The sequence below is a fragment of the Hypanus sabinus genome, chromosome 9, assembly GCF_030144855.1.
Source record: "Hypanus sabinus isolate sHypSab1 chromosome 9, sHypSab1.hap1, whole genome shotgun sequence".
In the NCBI taxonomy this organism is placed as follows: Eukaryota; Metazoa; Chordata; class Chondrichthyes; order Myliobatiformes; family Dasyatidae; genus Hypanus; species Hypanus sabinus.
In genome coordinates this window covers 115708861-115728389 of record NC_082714.1, presented here as the reverse complement: position 1 = coordinate 115728389, position 19529 = coordinate 115708861, and the positions used below count along the sequence as shown (strand labels likewise).

Here is a 19529-nt window from a genome sequence, read left to right as displayed (position 1 = left end):
GTGCTGAGCTGTCACTCATAGCTCTGTTTCAGATCCCCCCTCTCCTGCAGCAAGACTCCTAACCACAGAGCCCTTGTTGTATGGGGTGGGGGGACTTGCTAAAAACAAAGACAATAAGATTGTGGGGATCAAGTGGAAGCAAGGTGTTCAAGTGTTTATTTTCTTCCAGAAACTACTATTCAGCTGCTAGGTTTCCTGGTGTCTGGGAGACGCAGGCAGCTACTGTCAAACCTCCAAATCAAGTGGAATCAGAGACTGACAATCCCATTAAACATTTTTAATGGCTCCACTGCCTTCTGGGAGCAGGATGACTGTCTGTTTTGTATCTCAGCTGCACTGAATATAGAAGTAGCGAGATTCGAGTTTAAACACAACCCAAAGCAACTCATTTTTTTGAGGTTTTCTTGATGTGTCAGAAAACACTCAATGCTTTCAGACACTTTATCATTTCTTAGAAAATTGCTGAAAAGACTGTTGTTTATCAATTACAACTCTGTGTTCAATTTCCTCAATATTAAACACTAAACTTCTAAACCTGGACCTCTGTACCCCTCCCCCCTGCGCAACTAAATCCTTGACTTCTTATTGGGGGACCACTATCAGAGTGGATCAGTAATACCATCTCCTCCTTGCTGACAATCAACACAGTTACACCTCAAGGATGCTTGCTTCACCTACTGTTCTACTCGCTCTATGCTCATGATCATATGGCTAAGTACAATTCAGGTGCCATCCATAAATTTGCAGGTGGCACCACTGTTAATAAAATCTCAGACAGCAATGACAGGAGTGAAATAAATTGTCTGGTTAAGTGGTGAGAGCACTGAACATCAGCAAGACCGAGAATAGATTCGGGAAGGGAAAGTCAGAACATACACCAGTCCTCACTGAGGGGTCAGTAGTGGAAAGGGTGAGCAGCTCTAAGTTCCTGATGTTCAGTGGCTGAGAGACCTATCCTGGGCTCAGCACATCAATGCAATCATGAAGAAGGCATGCCAGGAGCATGGATTGTTGGAAGTATGAGGGAGATTTGGTACGTCACTTAAGAATGATACAAATCTCTATGTGTATTTATGTGTAGAGTGATACAAATTTCTATGTGTATTTATGTGTAGAGCATTCTGACAGGTTGACACACAGCCTGGGTTGAGGTCTCCAATGCTTACAATTGCAGGAAGCTGCAAAGGGTTGTAAGCGCAGCAATCTCCACCATGAAGGTCATCTTCAAGATAAACTTCCATCATGAAGGACCAACAGGGACATGCCTTCTTCTCGATACCACGATGAGAGAGGGGATACAAGAACCGGAAGACCCACAGTCAGCAATTCAGAAACATCATTCCCCATTCCTGCTATCAGATATCTGAATGGTCCATGAACCCATGAACATCACCTCATTATTCGGTTTTATTTGCAATATTTACTTACTTCATTATTTTCAGCAATTTTATGTTGTTGCATTGTACTGCTGCCATAAAGCAAAAAAATTAACATCATACAAAACAGTGACAATAAATCCTGATTCTGATCTTGATCTTATCCCATCATGTTACTTTTAAAAAGCAAAAAATGCGGCAAAGCAGAATTTTAATCAAAAATTGGAAGATCTCCACAAGGGTATAAACTACACTACCTATCTATGAAAAACTTAGATGGAGAATGGCTTTAAAACCATAAAATTCTGTGCTAAGTCCTAGTAGGAGTTAACTAATACAGAGATACAAACCATGACATTATACAAAGAAGAACAAAGGACAAGTGTTCATATTGATGCAGATAATATTGGGACTTGTCTTGAATCAGTCCTAGCAAGTGTATGGAGAATATTGTATATAAGACAAAAAAGGATCTAGTGCTTTCCCAGTGTATCTAATGAAGGATGTTGCCTGGTTTGGGGAGCATGCCTTAGGAGAATAGGTTGAGTGATCTCCTTGGAGGATGAGAGATGTGGTGAACTTCATATACCTGTCTGGACATGCCCCCTACAGATTGCTCCTGTGGCAACTCCCACAGACCCCGGTATAAAGGCGATTGAGGCCTGAGCCCAGCCTCTCAGTCTCCAGGATGTAGTACGGTGGTCACCCATTGCTTGTTCCTTCTTCCAGTCAATAAAAAGCTGATATCTCAATGTGGTGAACTACAAGAGGTGACCTGATTGAGGTATACAAGATGAGAGGTATTGATTGTGTGGATAGTCAGAGGTTTTTTTCCCAGGGCTGAAATGGCTAGCATGAGAGGGCACAGTGCTTGGAAGAAGGTACAGAGGAGATGCCCAGGGTAAGTTTTTTTACACAGAGAGTGGTGAGTGCACGGAATGGGCTGCCGGCAACGGTGGTGGAGGCAGATATAACAGGATTTTTAAGAGACTCCTGGATAGATGCATGGTGCTTAGAAAAATAGAGGGCTATGGGTAACCCTGCGTAATCTCTAAGGTAAGGATATGTTCAGCACAGCTTTGTGGGCCGAAGGGTCTGTATTGCGCCGTTAGTTTTCTGTGTTTCTAAACTCTTCTTGAGCTTCCAGCTGGGTCCAGGTGTCAATTTTAACCGATATTTTGCTGATAAATTCCACTATCTTCATCAGGGGTGAAGCCTAGGCACATCTAGTCCAGTGGTATATATATTCAACTCCTATTGTCCACCCCCCCCCCCCCGGATTGGTTAGTCCTTAACCAATCAGCCAATCAGGTTCTTTTGTCCCACCTTGTTTAAAATTTTATTCCAGTTCTTACTTAGAGCAAGACCTTTGTGTTTGTTGAGAAATAAATCATTCTATTGCCAAATAATGCTAACATGCACTTGTTGAGAAAAGCTTTTGTCCATTAGGCATGTAAAACTTGAAAATACTGATGCAATAGGGTTAGAGGGATTTCCCATGCCTCATTCCATAGCAACCAGAGTGACAGTGCCTGGAGTTAACTTGCATGAACTTCATTCTCCAGCCACCTGTGTAGTGTACTGGTGAGAAGTTGAATTTGAACTTCATAAATAAAACATTCTCTAATCCCCTTGTCAGACTCTTAATGCTTACAAAATTTGGATTAAGTCCCGATGATCATTAAAAATAAATAAATCAGCAAGCTATAATTAGTACCTTACTCTTGATTTAGTCAGTTCTGAAGAATGCAATAAATACACAGGGAAGGGAAGAGAACTAGTTTAGAATTGGATTCTTTGAGGCCTCCTGAATGGAGGGAAAAAAATGTTTGTTTTTCTGCAAGGTGAACGAACTGTTTCTCCTATGTGGTTGAGTATTATCCTAAAAAAGGGCTAAAGCAATGATACAATATACTGTACACCTAACTACCACAGGCTGTTTTTTATTGTCATCAGGATGAAAGACCACACATAACTCTGCTACCAGCTCAATGGCTGGATTATTAAATTCCGCTTGTAAATGTGAGCTGTAATGTAACTATTGTACTTATTCACAGCATTTCTTGATCGCTGTGACTAGCTTTTAAACAACTGAACACAGGGATCCATCTTAAGTTACAATTGGGAGATAAAGCAAGACTCAAAAATAACTGCAAGAGTGAAAAACCTGTGAAAGTCTTTCAATTTCACACAGCTTCAGATAGTAATGCCAATTTTTCCCCCGACTTCAGGCAGCCTATTTGCCCACTGTGACTAACAGGTTTATTTTATGCTAAGGGGGTCGATATTTGATAGAACTAAATTGAAGAATAGATTTTTCATGTCAGAGGTCTGAACTGCAGATTCATAAATTTTCCAGTGAAGCAGGATGCAGTAGGTGCATAATTATTCCTCAGATGAATAGGAGGCTAAATTCAGATTCAGATTCAGTTTATTGTCATTTAGAAACCACAAATGCAATGCAGTTAAAAAATGAGACGACATTCCTCCAGAATGATATCACAAAAACACATGACAAAACAGACTACACCAGAAAATCCACATAATGTTTGGCAATCCCCAATCCAGAGTCCGGAGAGGCTGCTGCGTATTAATATCACGCTACCGTCTTAGCGCGTTCCCCGGAAAGGAGCTCCAATCCCACCAGACAAACAAGACCAAAAACTAAAGCTACAAGACCTGCACAAAACCACATAGTTACAACATATAGTTACAATAGTGCAAACAATAGCATAATTGATCAAAAACAGACCATTGGCACAGTCAAAATAGTCCAAAGATGTTAATAGACTATAAGTTCGAAAGAAACCACCACACAGTTTCCACAAGTCCTCAGGGTCCCGATAAACTCATCATCCCATGCCGGGGGCAGAAGGGAATACCCCCACTATGGACTTCCATGGTGCTGCCCGACTCAGCCTCACAGACACAGCACACAATGAAAGCTCCGTCGAACCCAGCCTCACAGACGCAGTACCGAAAGCGACCTGACCGCAGCAGACTCCGAGTCCATCAAACCGCCGAGCCTCCGACCATCCCCTCCGGCACAGCTTCTCTGAGCACCATCCTCTGCCGAGCGTATTAAGACGCCCCCATCAATGGCCATCGGCAACGCGACCCCGAGGACTGGGGGCCTGTTCTTCTCAGCAGAGACTCGGATCTCACAACAGCAGCAGCAGCAACAAAGAAGGTCTTCCTGGAGATTTCCAGATGTTCCTCCGTGCTCCCATGTCCGTTTTACATCCGATTATGATTGCGCACGGCACCCCGCTTCACAAATAACAGATAATCAGTTCCGGAGTGGCCGCTGCAAGCTGCATCGCGCCACCGTCTTGGACATTTATGTCCAGCTAGGACTTGAGATATGGGTGTCAGCAATGTTCCCTCTAATTTTTAGTAGTCAGTATGCACAAAAATCTTATGTTGTGCAATGTTTTTTCCTGTGACAAAAGTATGTGTGCACTGAATGCACACATGGCGCAGTTTATGTAGGTTTACAAAATATTTGAAATAAAACTGCACAGAATAACAACAAAATAACATAAATATTCTGTTAACAACACACACAAAATGCTGGTGGAACACAGCAGGCCAGGCAGCATCTATAGGAGAAGTACTGTCGATGTTTCGGACCGAGACCCTTCGTCAACAGAAACATTTAGCTAGAAGATTATTTTCAATAAGTATAATTATTAATTACTACATTATTTTAGGTAGCTAACCTTTTGTTCACTCATTAATTTCCTTTGTGTGCTAGTTGAAAAATGTGTGTGCACGCGCACAACTTAGAGGGAACATAGGGTGTCAGTGACAAAATCAAGATTATTGTGGGCCCCTTGATAAACCAGTGGTAGGTCACTATCTTGAACAATGACCACTTGCAATTGTATGTGCCCTCATTGTGTAAAACACTGTAAATTGCAGAAGCTCAGACTGGCAAAAGTATGTTGTCATTAACAACCAGCACACAATGCTCTGCTGGCGGCAGCCCACAAGCATTGCCACATACTCTAGTGCAGACTAGGATGTTCCACAGAACAACACAAACAGCAACAATAATATCAAAACAACAACAGTAGAACAGTTATTATACACTGTAATGTTAAAATCCTAAAGTCCACACTGAACTTAAAATCATCTCCATTGGTTTGCTTTTCCCATCTGGATCTTGAGATAATGAGAAATTCTTAGAAGACTTTCTTCGGTATTTATTGCCAACAATCATAATAGTCATTATGCAGGAAGGAAGCCTGTTTCATACAAATAACACCCCCACAGGATATAATGAATAGGTGTCTGATGGGATTTATCGAACATGTCGCCATCAAAGCATTAAGCTGAAAGATAGGTTAAACAGCAGAGATGTTTTTAATTTCCATTCCTGTGCTTCTGGATCATGTGTGTAATTTTTGTCCCTTAAAGTAACAAAACTTAACAGAATAATAGTTTGACGCATGTATTAATCTTTTTTAAACAGTACAAGCTTGCCAAGATCACCAGTCTACTAGTTCATGACTATTTCCATTATCATTGCTCATCTGTACTTACTGGCTGAAGATCTTCAATAGTCTCTGGAAGTTCTCGTAAGGCAAGGATAATATCCAGTCTCTGGCTCAGATACGGAATGTTGCACATCTAAAGAGGAAATACACTGGTCAGAAGCATCTAATGGGGAAGTTTATTATTTAATTCTTCAAATGCATATCATTGATAACTGAATCAATAATATTTATTTTTTTAACATCATTCTGTATATTCTGATACACAGAATGCAATTCATTTGAATCATAATACATTACCCTGCGATATCCACCTACCAACATTCACTTTTCAGTTTCTCTCTCAATAGTAGTATGACAGCTGAGTTAATATTTTTATTTATTATATAGTTTTCTTTGGACAATAAAGAAAGCCATTTAGCATATCATGTCAATTTTGGCTCACAAACCAATCCCAGCAGACTCTTTCTGTACTTATTTCCCTGTATCCTATTCTAACTCACTTTCTTGATCACCTGCCTTCTCCTTACACTGGGCTTAATTAACCCACCAACTCACCTTTGAGATGTGGCAGGATATCGTTTCCTCCAGGGGAAATCTATGTGTTTATGGAAGGTTCAATGGCAGAAGTCCAAAACTAATTTATTGTTAAACTACATATACGTCATCATGTACAACCAAGAGATTTGCTTCCTTGCAGGCATACTCGATGAATCCAAGGACCAGAATAGAATCAATGAAAAACCACACTCAAAAGGGCAAACAAATAACCAATGTGCAAAATACAACAAAAGGTCCAAATACAAAAGAAAAAAAATAAATATAATAATAAATAAACAATAGGTAATGAGAATGTGAGATGGAATCCTTGAAAGTGAGTCCAGAGGTTAAGGGAACAGTTCAGTGGGCATGTGAAGCTGAATGAAGTTATCCTTACTGGTTCAAGAGCCTGATGGTTGAGGGATAATAAACTGTTTCTGAAACTGGTGATGAGAGTCCTGAGGCTCCTGTACCTTCCTTCTGAGGGCAGCAGTGAGAAGATAGCATAACCTGGGTGTTGGGGGTTTCCTGAAGATTGATGCTCTGTGTAGATGTGCTCAACTATGTCTGTGTGCTCAGTGGCGGGAGGACTTTACCTGCGATGCACTGGGCTGAATATGCTACTTTCTGTAGGATATTCCATTCAAGGACATTGATGTTTCCATATCAGAAGGAATTATCCTCTCTCCTACATGTCTGTAGGCATTTGTCAAATTTTTAGATGTCATGCCAAATCTTCATAAACTTCTAAGGAAGTAGAGGCACTGCCATTCTATCTTCTTAATTATAGTTTGGCGCTGGGCCCAGGACAGATCCTCTGAATTGATAACATGGAGGAATTTAAAGTGCTGACATTCGCCACCTCTGATCACCCGATGAGGACAGGCTTACAGAACTTCAAATTCCTCCTCACAAAGTCAATAATCAACTCTTTGGTGTTGCTGACATTGAGAGAGAAGTAGTTTTTGTGACACCACTCAGCCAGATTTTCAATCTCCCTCCTATATGCTGATTCATCCCCACCTTTGATTTGTTCAACAAACCTAAATATGGCAAACTCCACACAGGCAGAATATAGAACATAGAAATCTACAGCATATTACAGGCCCTTCAGCCCACAATATTGTGTTAACCAAAGTCAGACACCATTTGCCAACCAATATACAAAATGACCACTACAAATGGAGATGATATCACCAGCATAAGACTTTTCCACTCTAATCTTAAAAATTTCCACTTCGGATACTCTGGACCTCTGGACTCTGGACTCTCAATCACCTCTGGACATAGAAATAAGACCAGACAAGTTTTGCCCAAGGAAGTTGCAGATCATATTACAGAACCACACATCACCAAAACAAAAGCCTTCCAACCCTTTAAGTCTGTAGTGACCATCAAACACTCATACATGCTCCCGCTATTTTATTATCTACCCAACATTTTCATCTACTCATGTAAGATTTTACCACTCACCTATACAATTGAAGCAACTTACAACAGCTAATTAATCTATCAACCTGCACATCTTAGAGATGTGGAAGGAAACCAGAGCATCTGGGAGAAATCCATATGGTCAGGGAAGAACATGCAAACTCCACATAAACCGCAGCAGAGGTCAGAATTAAACCTGAGTTGGTGGAGCAGTGAGACAGTGTTCGAGGGGTATCATTCTACCATTCTACAGTGAACGTTCAAGAGAACTGCAGAAAATGGAAGAACCTACAGGTTTAATGATGAGAGAAAGTGAAGATGGAGAATGTAAGGTCTGTGATAGGATAACTGAGATCATCTGCCAAGGGGATGACTGTCCAGGGTAATCTAAGTTTAAAAGGGATGCAAGTGTGCAAATTAGGAAAGAAAACTGGCTTGGTAATCTACTTTAAAAGAAGTTTTTGTTTGGTCTTATACAGTATCAACGTGTAGCTCACTGAGGAACAAATAGCTGAGAGAACTAGATCGATACTTTAACATGAGTTAGTGTCACCAGCAGAAAGCTGAGGGGGAAAATCTTGCCATAGTGTCAGTTTGCACCATTCTATAAAGGACGCACACAGTGATGGGAGCCAGCAGACACTGTCAATCTCATTCACATCGAATAAAGCTATCTCACTTAAAGGTGAAACCTATTGAGATTAATTTCATTTTAACATACAGTAAAACAAACTCCATTACTTCAAATGAATTGGCAATCAGTCTCATTCTTGGTGATCACAAGTTTCTCTAATGCTGATAGCTCTGGCAATAAGCTCTTGGATTGAGCTTTGTGGGAGATGCCAGAACGTGGTGATAGATGGTTACCTCTCTGACTGAAGACCTGTGACTAGTGGAGTGCCGCACAGAACGGTGCTGCGTCTGTTGTAGTTTGTCATCTACATTAACAATCTGGATGATAATGTGGTTAACTGGATCAGTGAATTTAGATTGCACTAGGACTGGGGGTGTAATGGACAGCATGATGGCTTGCAGTGGCGTCTGGACCATCTGCAAAAAATGGGTTAAGAAATGGAAGATGAAACTTAACACAGCCAAGTGCAAGGTACAGCACTTCAGTAGGACCGACCAGGTAGGTTTTACACAATGAATGGTAGGGCACTGAGGAGTGCTTCAGAATACAGGGCTCTGAGAATGTAAGTCATTGAAAGTGGTGTCAGGGGTAGTAGGGTCTTAAATTGCAACAATTCCTTGAGCAGCATCATCCAGATAGAAAATCTTTCCAATTATTTCTCTCTTTCCACGGCTTCTGCTTATTCTTTTTGACGTTGTCTTGTTGATGATACGGAAACTGCTGGGGGCTGTAAAGTACAGTTTGAATCTTGAAAGAAGGATCCAGTACTGTGCCATGTCTGGAGAGCTGCCTGGTCAAGCTCAGAAACGGCGGGGGCAGGGGGAGGGGTGGAAAAGTTCCAAGAACGCAAACTGACTCATAAGAAAGGCAAGAGGTGAACCATGGGGTCATGAATGCTACTATTTTGAAGCGGTGATTGAAGCAGCAAGGTGAATGCAGAGGGTGTCTGCGATGGCTCAACGTGAGACAGTCAGCAGCCAGATCGACATATTCAGCCCCAGGTCAGTGGCATTCGGACCCGGGTTAACGGTCACTCTTTGCAGAAGGCTCCTCTCCACATATGCAGCAAAAGGACATTTCCTATATTCTGAGATCTACGTACTTTATATTGGTTGCCTTCAGCTTTTTGCTGTTTTCTTGTGGACAATTGGTGGGTGGTTTATCTGTTAGTTTTTTTTTGTGTGTAGGAAGGTGGATTGGGGTTTGGTGCTACTCTCACTGTTCTTTTCTGTCAGTGAGGGAGTCGGGGGTTATTGTGTGTAGAGAGTCATTGTTATTGTGGTTGTTTTTTGCTATGGGCGACGGGGGATTTTGGGGTCTGCGAGCTTTGTTTCTTTTCTTTTTTGTGCCTGTTGGGGAGGGGGGAATTTGATGTCTTTTCTTTCATCAGCACCCATGGTCTTTCTGTATGTAATGGCTACCTGGAGTAGACAAATATCAGAGTTGCATTATACATGCATACTTTGACAATAAAGTGAACCTTTAAACCTTTGAACCTTTTAAAAAAAGCTTTTGGAAATTAACCTTCATAAATCAAAGTATTGAGTGCAGGAGATGGGATATTATGTTGAAGTTGTATAGGACATTGGTGAGGTCTACTTTGGAGTATTGTGTGCAGTTTTTGGTAACTTAGCTACAAGTAAGACGTAAATAAGGTTGAAAACATACACAGAAAATTTACAAGTATGTAACTGGGTCTGGGGGACCTGAGTTACAAGGAAAGATTGAATAGGTTAGGACATTATTTCTTGGAACATAGAAGATTGAAAGTAGATTTCATAGAGGTAAACAAAATTATGAAGGGTATGAATAGGGTCAAAGTAAGCAGGCTTTTTCCACTGAGATTGGGTGGAACTACAACCAGAAGTCATGTGTTAAGGTTGAAAGGTGTACGGCTTAAGGGAAACATGAGGGTCATGAGAGTGTGGAACGAGCTGCCAGCACAAATGGTGCATGCAAGCTCAATTTCAACGTTTAAGTGTATTCTGGATAGGTACATGGATGATAGGGGTATGGAGGGCTATGGTCCCAGAGCAGGTTGATGGGCTCATGCAGTTTAAATGGTTTGGCTGGTCCTGTTTCTGTGCTGTACTTTTCTATGACTCTAAAAATGCTAACATTACCAGAAGCCCCAGCACTGGTATTTATGAGCTAATGGACCTCATCCCCCACAACCCAGGAACAGGGAGAAGTTTGTTTAATCCTTTAAGCCTACTCTGTTATTCAGTTAAATCATGGCTGGTTTATAATTGAACATTGTTGTCTAGAATTTGGATTGCATTTATTTTTGGTGCATTAAATCACAGAAGTGCTTAGTGTTATTAATGTCCATTCAAGTCCCCCACAAAATTAATGTATCAATGGGACACTATAATTATGTGATCACCGGTGTACTATGGCACAAGAAAAACTGCTGATACTGGAAATTTGGATCAACAACATACTTAGTGCTGGAGGAACTCAGAAGGCCAGAGACTACAGAGGGAAATGAACAATGGACATGTCGGGCTGAGACCCTTCATCCGTCCTGTATTTTTTCAGCTGAGTTCCTCCAGGATACCACAGATGTTGATATAAGTGGTCTGTTTTGTTGTTTGCAACTGCAAAGAGAAAATGGTTTGCATTGGGGAATTTATTACAAAGATCCTTTTGAAAATTCTGTAAATTGGTGAGTCACTGATATCCTGTGTGATTTATGTTTCCAGGCTTTCAGAGTTACCTTTTCCATAAATTCCATGATACCTTCAATTAATTAAATCTATAAATTTCAGATTACAAAGTGTTCAGGCATAAACTGCTGCTGCTGTGAGAAAATTCCAAACATCTACTGCCAACTGGTTTGCAGGCCATTACGTCCAAGAAGGCAAAACCTAGCATCATAAATAGTGGTGATGCTTCATTTCCAGATGAGCTCAATGCCTCTTATGCACACTTTGAAATAGAGAATAAAACCACAGCTGTGGATATCGCTGCAGCATCTGATCATCAATCGTTCCTCATATGCTAAGCCTTTCATTCCTGGAATCATTATTGTGAACCTATTCTGAGCCCTCTCCAATGCCAACACGTCCATTCTTAAATAAGGAGCCCAAAACTAGTCACAATACTCCAAGTGAGGCCTCACCAGAGCTTTATAAAGCCTCAGATTTATATCCTTGCTTTCATCTTCTAGACCTCTCAAAATAAATGCTAACATTGCATTTGCCTTCCTCATCACAGGCTCAACCTGCAAATTAACCTTTAGGGAATACTGCACTAGGACTCCAAGTCCCTTTGCGCCTCTGATTTTTGAATTTTTTCCCCATTTAGAAAATTTTTATTCTTTTATCCCTTCACCAAAGTGAATGACCATACACTTTTTGACATTGTATTCCACCTGCCACTTCTTTTCCCATTCTGCTAATTTGTCTAGGTCTTTCTGCAGTTTTCCTGTTTCCTCAATACTACCTGGCCCTCTACTATCATTGTAACATCCACAAACTGGGCCACAAAGCCATCAAATCCAAATCATTGGCATACAACTTCAAAGGGAGCGATCCCAACACCAACCCCTGTGAAACACCACTGGTCACTAGCAACTAATCAGCCTATTGCCAATTAGCCAATGCTCTGTCCATGCTAGTATCTTTCCTGTAATACCACAGGTTCTTATCTTATTAAGCAGCCTCATCTGCAGCATCTTGTTAAAGGCCTTCTAAAAATCCAAGTACACAACATCTACCGATTCTCCTTTGTCTATCCTACTTGTTATTCCCTCATATAATTCCAACAGATTTGTCAGGCAAGAATTTTCCTTAAGGAAACCATGCTGGCTTTGCCCTATTTTATCCTGTGCCTCCAAATACTCCAAAACCACATCCTTAATGATCAACTCCAACATCTTCCTAACCACTGAAGTGATCAAGTGACTACGAGGGTTGGGCGTTATCAGAGGATTGTGGTGAGCTGTCGGTGTTTGTACAATAGATTGGGAACAGAAGGGAATCTACCTGAATGGAGTTCCTGGCACACAAGGGGGCCTGCAAGAAAGGTGGTACTATTCAAAACAGCCAGTTTTGAGAAGACCCAAAAACAAATACAAATCAGGAGAATGTGACCAAGTTTCTTCGGCAACATTCCAAAATACCATTCTATGAGGCATGCATCATTCTTTGTAGTTCTGAAGTGAAAGCATGCCATTCCTGAAAGTTCATTCATGACTGAAAAAGGCTGAATGTGCTTTCAAAATATATGACTTATCTTCAAATAAGCACAACTGTGATCCATTCAGGATATAACCAATTTTCATGTACATTTAGAGCAAAAATCAATTCCACATGGGAATACTTCAGAGAAAACAGCTAGTTTTACCACCCTCTCCCTCTAAATTAGCACTTGTCCAAATTTCATTAAAATAACCTACAGTAAGTTAAATATTACTGCATGTGGGAGAGATAACATAATCCTGTTTCTATGTCCAAGAAATAATTTAGTAAGAAAAGAAAATTTCCAAGGAAAGGAACCCTTTGAAGTTTATACCTTGTGCCTCTCAATTATCAAGAGAGAAATAACAATTCACTAATAATCAGTCAGCACTATTTCTATAACATGAGTGATGACAATAAGGTGAGTCCCTGACAATAAGAATTCCAGTGATATAAACAATTTTTTGATTCTTCTTGTAATGTACAATCAGCTTTGTAATTAATCATTTCTTGGGAAGCTTAAATTGTACGAGATACCACAGGGTTACATAAGATCACTTACCTCCATCATGTATTGGTCAACAATATGGAGATCAGACTGAGAGCCTTTGTATGCGTTGTATTTTTCAATATCACTTGGTGTGGGGACATACCTGACAATTTATTAGAAATGCTCATATTATATTTCTGAAATGTAATTAATCAATCTACCCACAACAAAAAGCCTAACTTACAAAACACACAAAATAAGATTGAAAGTAGCCCAGAATAAATTTCCAAACCTGCCCATTAATTTCAATTTTTTACAGTGTGATGTTACAAGAGAGAAGACTATTGATTAAATGATTTCAGTTGACATCAAAGCATTAACCATGATGTATTTATTTGTGTTAATCATGTATGTACCTGCCATGGAATGTGACTGGAAGCAAGTGCTAAAAAATGCTGTGAATCTGTACACTAAATGGTACTGCCAATGCTGAACACGTCAGTCACAGGAAAATGTCTTTCCTTATCGTATACTGATTGAGTGGCATCACCTTCCATTTCCAAGGCTACCACATCACTAATGTTAAAGTTTTGGGCTTGGGGTAGTGGAAATTTGGTTGTTGAAGACTGGGGCTGTGTATGGGATATGGCGAATATTCAAATCCCTTCCAAAAGCCCATCCAAAAGCACTGGAAAAGAATTTAAAAGCTGGCTAAGCCAGACATCCACTTTAGACACCTGACAAAGGGTCTCAGCCCGAAGCGTTGACAGTGCTTCTCCCTATAGATGCTGCCTGGCCTGCTGTGTTCTACCAGCATTTTGTGTGTGTTGTTGTTTGAATTTCCAGCATCTGCAGATTTCCTCGTGTTTGCATCCACTTTATATAGTGGTCACAGATATCACTATTTTCAAAATATACAAATACCAGTGAGAGTTATTTGCTACTAAAAATGCTCACATTATTTTTAAGTGGCTAAAACATCCAGCACTACTTAAAAGCATTCAGGAAAATCAATTTCAAAAATCCAAACCTTCAAAAAATGCAAATAGCATCATTCTTACAGTGAAACTCTCTCACTGGTATGAGTTGCTTGAGCACATTCCCCAGACTAAGTATCACATCACTCTCTATATCCCAAAATTACATTTGAAAATTCCACTTATTGCAAGAAATTATCCTTAATTATTAGGTTCAATTGCTGGCAATCCCTGAGCAATCTGGTGCTGTGTCCCCACTGCTAATTCCACTGAGGGCATAGATTTGTAGAAGCAGAAATGTAAAGGGTGGATGGTCCCAGTTATTATTTTTAATAAAGTGGTGGTTAGGGGTTATCTATGTGATGTTGGCCAGCAAGAACTACAGTCTGCAAATCAGTGAATTTGAATGAATTGAGACCAGTGGAAGCAGATGGGTCAAGTGCCTTTATTCTTGCATGAATGAGGAAATGGAGGCTGCCATTTTATGAAGAAGTCTGGCATCTACATTTTGTATGTTAGTTGCTTGGCTTGATCAGTGTTTTCAAGCAGACATAACCATGCCTCAGGTAACCTTTTGGACTAAAGATAATTTCCAGATAAGAAGTTATTTATGAGATGTTCATTAGCTGGATATAACATGCAGGCTTTTGATTGTTGGAGTCAGTATCCGTTCTGCATGAATCAAGCTCGTTGCTGATTGAGAACAAGGAGACATAATTTACCGATTATTACTTGCTGGGAAGAGGGCAATAAATGAATGCTAGCCTGGGGCAGAGCCAATAACGATGGTGTTAAAGGTCAGACACATGACCTACAGCCAATGACACTGGAATGCAATATTTCAATTGGTAAAAAGTGGATATAAAAGCAGATGCTTCAAGTGTCCTGGGGGAAATAACTTTGCAGCAATCAGAGACCAACCATTGCAGAACAGGAGGACTCCACGGACATGTGGAGATTGACCCACAAGGAATGCCTGGCCTGTGTAGACTCCTTTCTCTGGTAATACCTTTTCTCTTGATTGATTCTTCATGGAGTGTCAGGGATTCTAGTGGGGTGTTCACATGTAGTTAGCTTATGGACCCACATGCTTTTTAGTTGAGAGAATGCTATTCAGGAGGCCCATGAAGAGAAGTGTGCATTGTTTGGGCTGGGATGAGTTACTGCTTTGTGTTGCTGCTCTATATTCAGGAGCTGGAAGATTAGATTTTGATTCTAACCAATCTCCTAATATTTCCTGCAACTTCTTAAAGGTCCTCCACAGTATGCAACAAGCTTTTTGGAGAAAAGGCTGCGAGCATACTTTGTTATTTATGAAACCAACAAGCAGCTGTCAGGCGATTCTTTGTGCACTTGCATTGAACATGAAATCATAGGGAGCTTATTTTCACTATTAGAGTATTTCTCATGTGCTGTTGCCTTAATATGTATAATGAAAATATTAGATCGAGCTGGGGGACACAAATTATCTGATAACACAGTTGATCTGAATACTCATAAGCAAAGTCACAGGCAAATTGTAATTTCCTTTATAAGTTGGATATCAATTGTATCCCATGGGCTTTAAATGTATTCAGTTTACATCATACATTAAAAATTAATTAGGTAAAGAGTTTAAAAAATGGTTTTAATGGTACACTATATTCCTTTGTGGGCTGGTGTCATGCAGTTGAAATTTGTGAAAGTGCTAATTAATCTTTCATTGTGCAAATAAAGTAAACAATCATTATGCTTCAATCATTTTCTTCAGTCTCATGGAAATGAAATGCAACAGCAAGTCATAGAATGTGATGTCTTTGGTGTGAATCGTGTAAATAGGAAAATATGTTTAAGAATTTATTCACAAATGGACAGTAATTAGATATTCCATGATTTCAGGGTTTAATGTAAAGGGGTTACTTGAGTGGAAGAGAAGGTTATAAAGCTAACTACTGTTACACCTTTTGTTTAACACATAAGCACTGTGATTGAAATTCTTGTTCAGACATTGATTCAGTCTTCTGGTTGAATAATGTTGTTTTCTCGAGTCTAATGTTCCTAGTATTCTAGGTTGGTTCCCTTTGCAAGTTCTGACTATGCCTGAGCCAGTTGAATGGAGCACACATAGTGAGTGCAGGTCCATTTCCCACATTCTCATCCTGAATAATACATGGCTAAAAGTACTATCCATAACAACTACTAGATCTCTTTAACACCTTAGCAAAGAATAAGATTCCAGTCACATTTAAGTATAGTTTTGCCATGAACAAGGATTAAAAAAATGAAAGGTATTTTTGATGAATATTGAGGACAATGTTTTTAAAGAGGACAGTTCTGAACAGATGCACATTTTTAGAGATCACTTTGGACCATTTCAAGGCATAGCATGAGGAAAACGTAATCCAAGGGCAAAGAAACCATATGGCTCACAACAGGTTTCACAGCACAAAGTAAATCCACTGTGCTAGGATTTAATCATTCAGAAGATGTAGGTATTTTTGTGGTAAGGCTAACACTTACTATCCAACTTCACATCTACACTTGAGCAGTTCAGAATCAACCACATTGCTTTGGCTCCATTCAATGACAGAATGGGCAAGAACAGATGATTTTATTTTTCAGGGGACTAAGTAAAGAAAGGTATCATAATAATGCAACACACACAAAATGCTGGAGGAACTCAGCAGACCAGGCAGCAATTATGGAAAAGAGTAGTCAGAAAAAGAGTATAGGAAAGAGAAAAGAGTGTGTGATTGGAACTGTTTTCCATAGATGCTGCCAGGTCTGCTCAGTCCCTCCAGCATTTTGAGTGTGTTGATTGGATTTCCAGCATCTGTAGAATTTCTTTGTTTGTGCATTATAATTACACCTCAGTTTTGTGCAGTAACTGATGCTATTGTTCTTTAAACATTTTTTGATTAATTTTTAATGAATATCTACAAAACAACTACAAAAAAATCAACAAAATGAAGATGAATACAGTGCAAAACAAACGTATCTGATATATAATTCATAACGATAAGCAAAAAAACCCAAAATAAAATCATATAAAGTTAGTATCCTCCCCACCCACCCACTGTGAAACTCCAGGCCAACTATTACAATATGTAAAAGAAAAATTAATTGGCACGTTCAACCCCACAGAGCTGTAAATATATATATAAATAACAGTATAATGCCTACTACCAAATCTATAATGTAATTCCCATCAAAAAAAAACAACAAAACTTACAGGGAAAAAAGCTGAAAGTAAGGGATTATGGTACAGAAAAAAAGAATAAACTTAATCTAAAGAGGAATTATGAAGGTATTGAAGAAAAGGTCCCTTGCTATTGTTCTTAAATTCCTGATTTATTTAAATCACTGAATATAAATTTCTTATCAGTGAAGTTAAAATATAAAGGATGATCTCTGGATTACTAATCCAATAACATTACAACTATGGGTTCTCTGTGAAAGGCACAGACTAACTATTAAGCCAATGAAGGAGAACGTTCCGAATGAAGAATATATCTAAATGCGATACTAGTGGAGATGAAGCACATCATACATATCAACTTTTAAGGCAAATGAACTTTCCAGCTCTTGGTCAAAAGTAATTTTCATTTACAAATAGGATAGGAATCTGATTGGTCTCTACTTATTGAACATGAATAAATGTCCATTTCTACCAACAAAAGTTGGCCCCTGCCCAATTGTTTTCATTTAGGTACACTGATAACCACAACGTGGCTTTTCGTTGGTAATTTGTTCCGTTTTGCATTTTTTGTTAGACTGTGGGAAAACTTTTCAACACCATGAAAATAACATTAGCTGCAAAATGCAAAATGTAATTACTTCACCAAGTGTGCATACAGATTATTGGGAACATCCCTGCAGTCGTGCTGGTGTTGCTTTGTGCTCATGTGGAAGACATAATTGAATGGTTGTGTCTTCCAAATAATGTCCACCTCCTTCATTTGCCAAGTGCTACAAGCAGTCTTCCCGGTTTAACAATCTACTAAGTGCTTAAACAATGACCCAGTAAAGACAGTATTCCTATCTAATTCTGAGACATCAAGGACATCAGTGTGCTTAGGTTGTCATTCATTATAGAAGGCCTCCATACTGGACATTGATAAAAACTTGAGTTTTAATAGTTCACATTATGCTTTGTCAAGTTGATCAGAACTAACATCTTTTAGTTCTAAATTTATATATGTGAATGTACCAGAAATCTACCATATTAAGCACTATAATGTCCTCACATGCAGTTTTGAGATTTTGTAATTTGTGATGTACTAATGTTTCAGGCAAATCCAACGAAAACAAATTGATACACTATGTAACAATTATGATACATTAACAACCATTTTATATGTGGTCAATAACTCTAATAATACTTCCTCACATACACAAATATCTATAGGTCTACAGGCCACTTGTTTTTCTTTGTTACAAGAAAACTAGACTCTAAGTCGCACTGACTTGCTCTGCGATCGTTGTTTTATTAAATCTGCAAAATAGGTCTGTTCTATTTGATAGATACTTGTTATATTCTTGTGAAGATTATATCCATTGCACTCGAAGAATCCCATTTCTAATGTGTTCACCTGCCTTATATTTCTCTTTGTAAATATGCATAATTTTTGTGCTTTTCTTTAAATTAAAGTCATCTTTTTGACTCTTTCTCCTGTATGATGAATGGAGGACACAGAATTTCCAGTCAAAAGTGACCTCTTGATTCCTTCTATTAATGCAACGATTATTCACCTACAATCTCCACAATTATCCAAACACCATATGTATTTATGATAATAAATAATTTTCTGCAAACATTGTGCATCCCCTTTCTGAAGAGAAAGATCAAAATTCATTGAGACCAAATGGCCTGTTCACAGGTTTGGAAGAATATTAAAGTATTTCTATTTTATTGCTTGTTAATTGCCATAATCCATGAATTCTGCAGCTGCTAAAATTTGGAAAGTAACATATGAAACATTTTTTTCTTGCAAAACACGGTGTACACTGGACTTCCATTGAATACTTGCCCCCAACGTCAAAATTTCAACCATCAGTACAACAGATCTACAGGGAAAAGGTAATGTAATATATGGATTTACTTCTTTAAGAGCAATTACCCCCCCCCCCCACTTAGCATGACATATTGTCTGTGCATGTGCGGTTGTCTACACATGCACATTGTTTTCTCTCTCTCACTGCAATGTGAATACACCAGTTAAAGCTATTTCCCACATGTGTGCCTTTATTTTGATATGAGGTTGTGTACAGACACAACAGATAATAAACTTCCTTGCTGTATTTGGAATTGTTATCATGGCTTTGGAATCATTGAGTAAAACTTCAACAGTCCTAGTGTTAAAATATCTCTGCATGAGATTTCACCTGCCCTCAATTTCTTAGCCTTCATTATGAAGGC

At 39.2% G+C, this 19529-nt stretch overlaps 1 protein-coding gene across 3 annotated transcripts in view; it reads right to left on the bottom strand.

The window, feature by feature from the left end:
• The window catches only part of LOC132399754 (protein diaphanous homolog 3), a 136728-nt gene that overhangs the window by 38272 nt on the left and 78927 nt on the right, over nucleotides 1-19529 (bottom strand). For all 3 annotated transcript variants that reach the window (XM_059980465.1, XM_059980463.1, XM_059980464.1), the window contains exons 10-11: nucleotides 13227-13317; nucleotides 5925-6011 (exon numbers count right to left, since the gene is read on the bottom strand). In XM_059980465.1, coding sequence (XP_059836448.1) covers nucleotides 5925-6011; nucleotides 13227-13317 — 178 coding nt within the window. The remainder of the gene's footprint in view (nucleotides 1-5924; nucleotides 6012-13226; nucleotides 13318-19529) is intronic.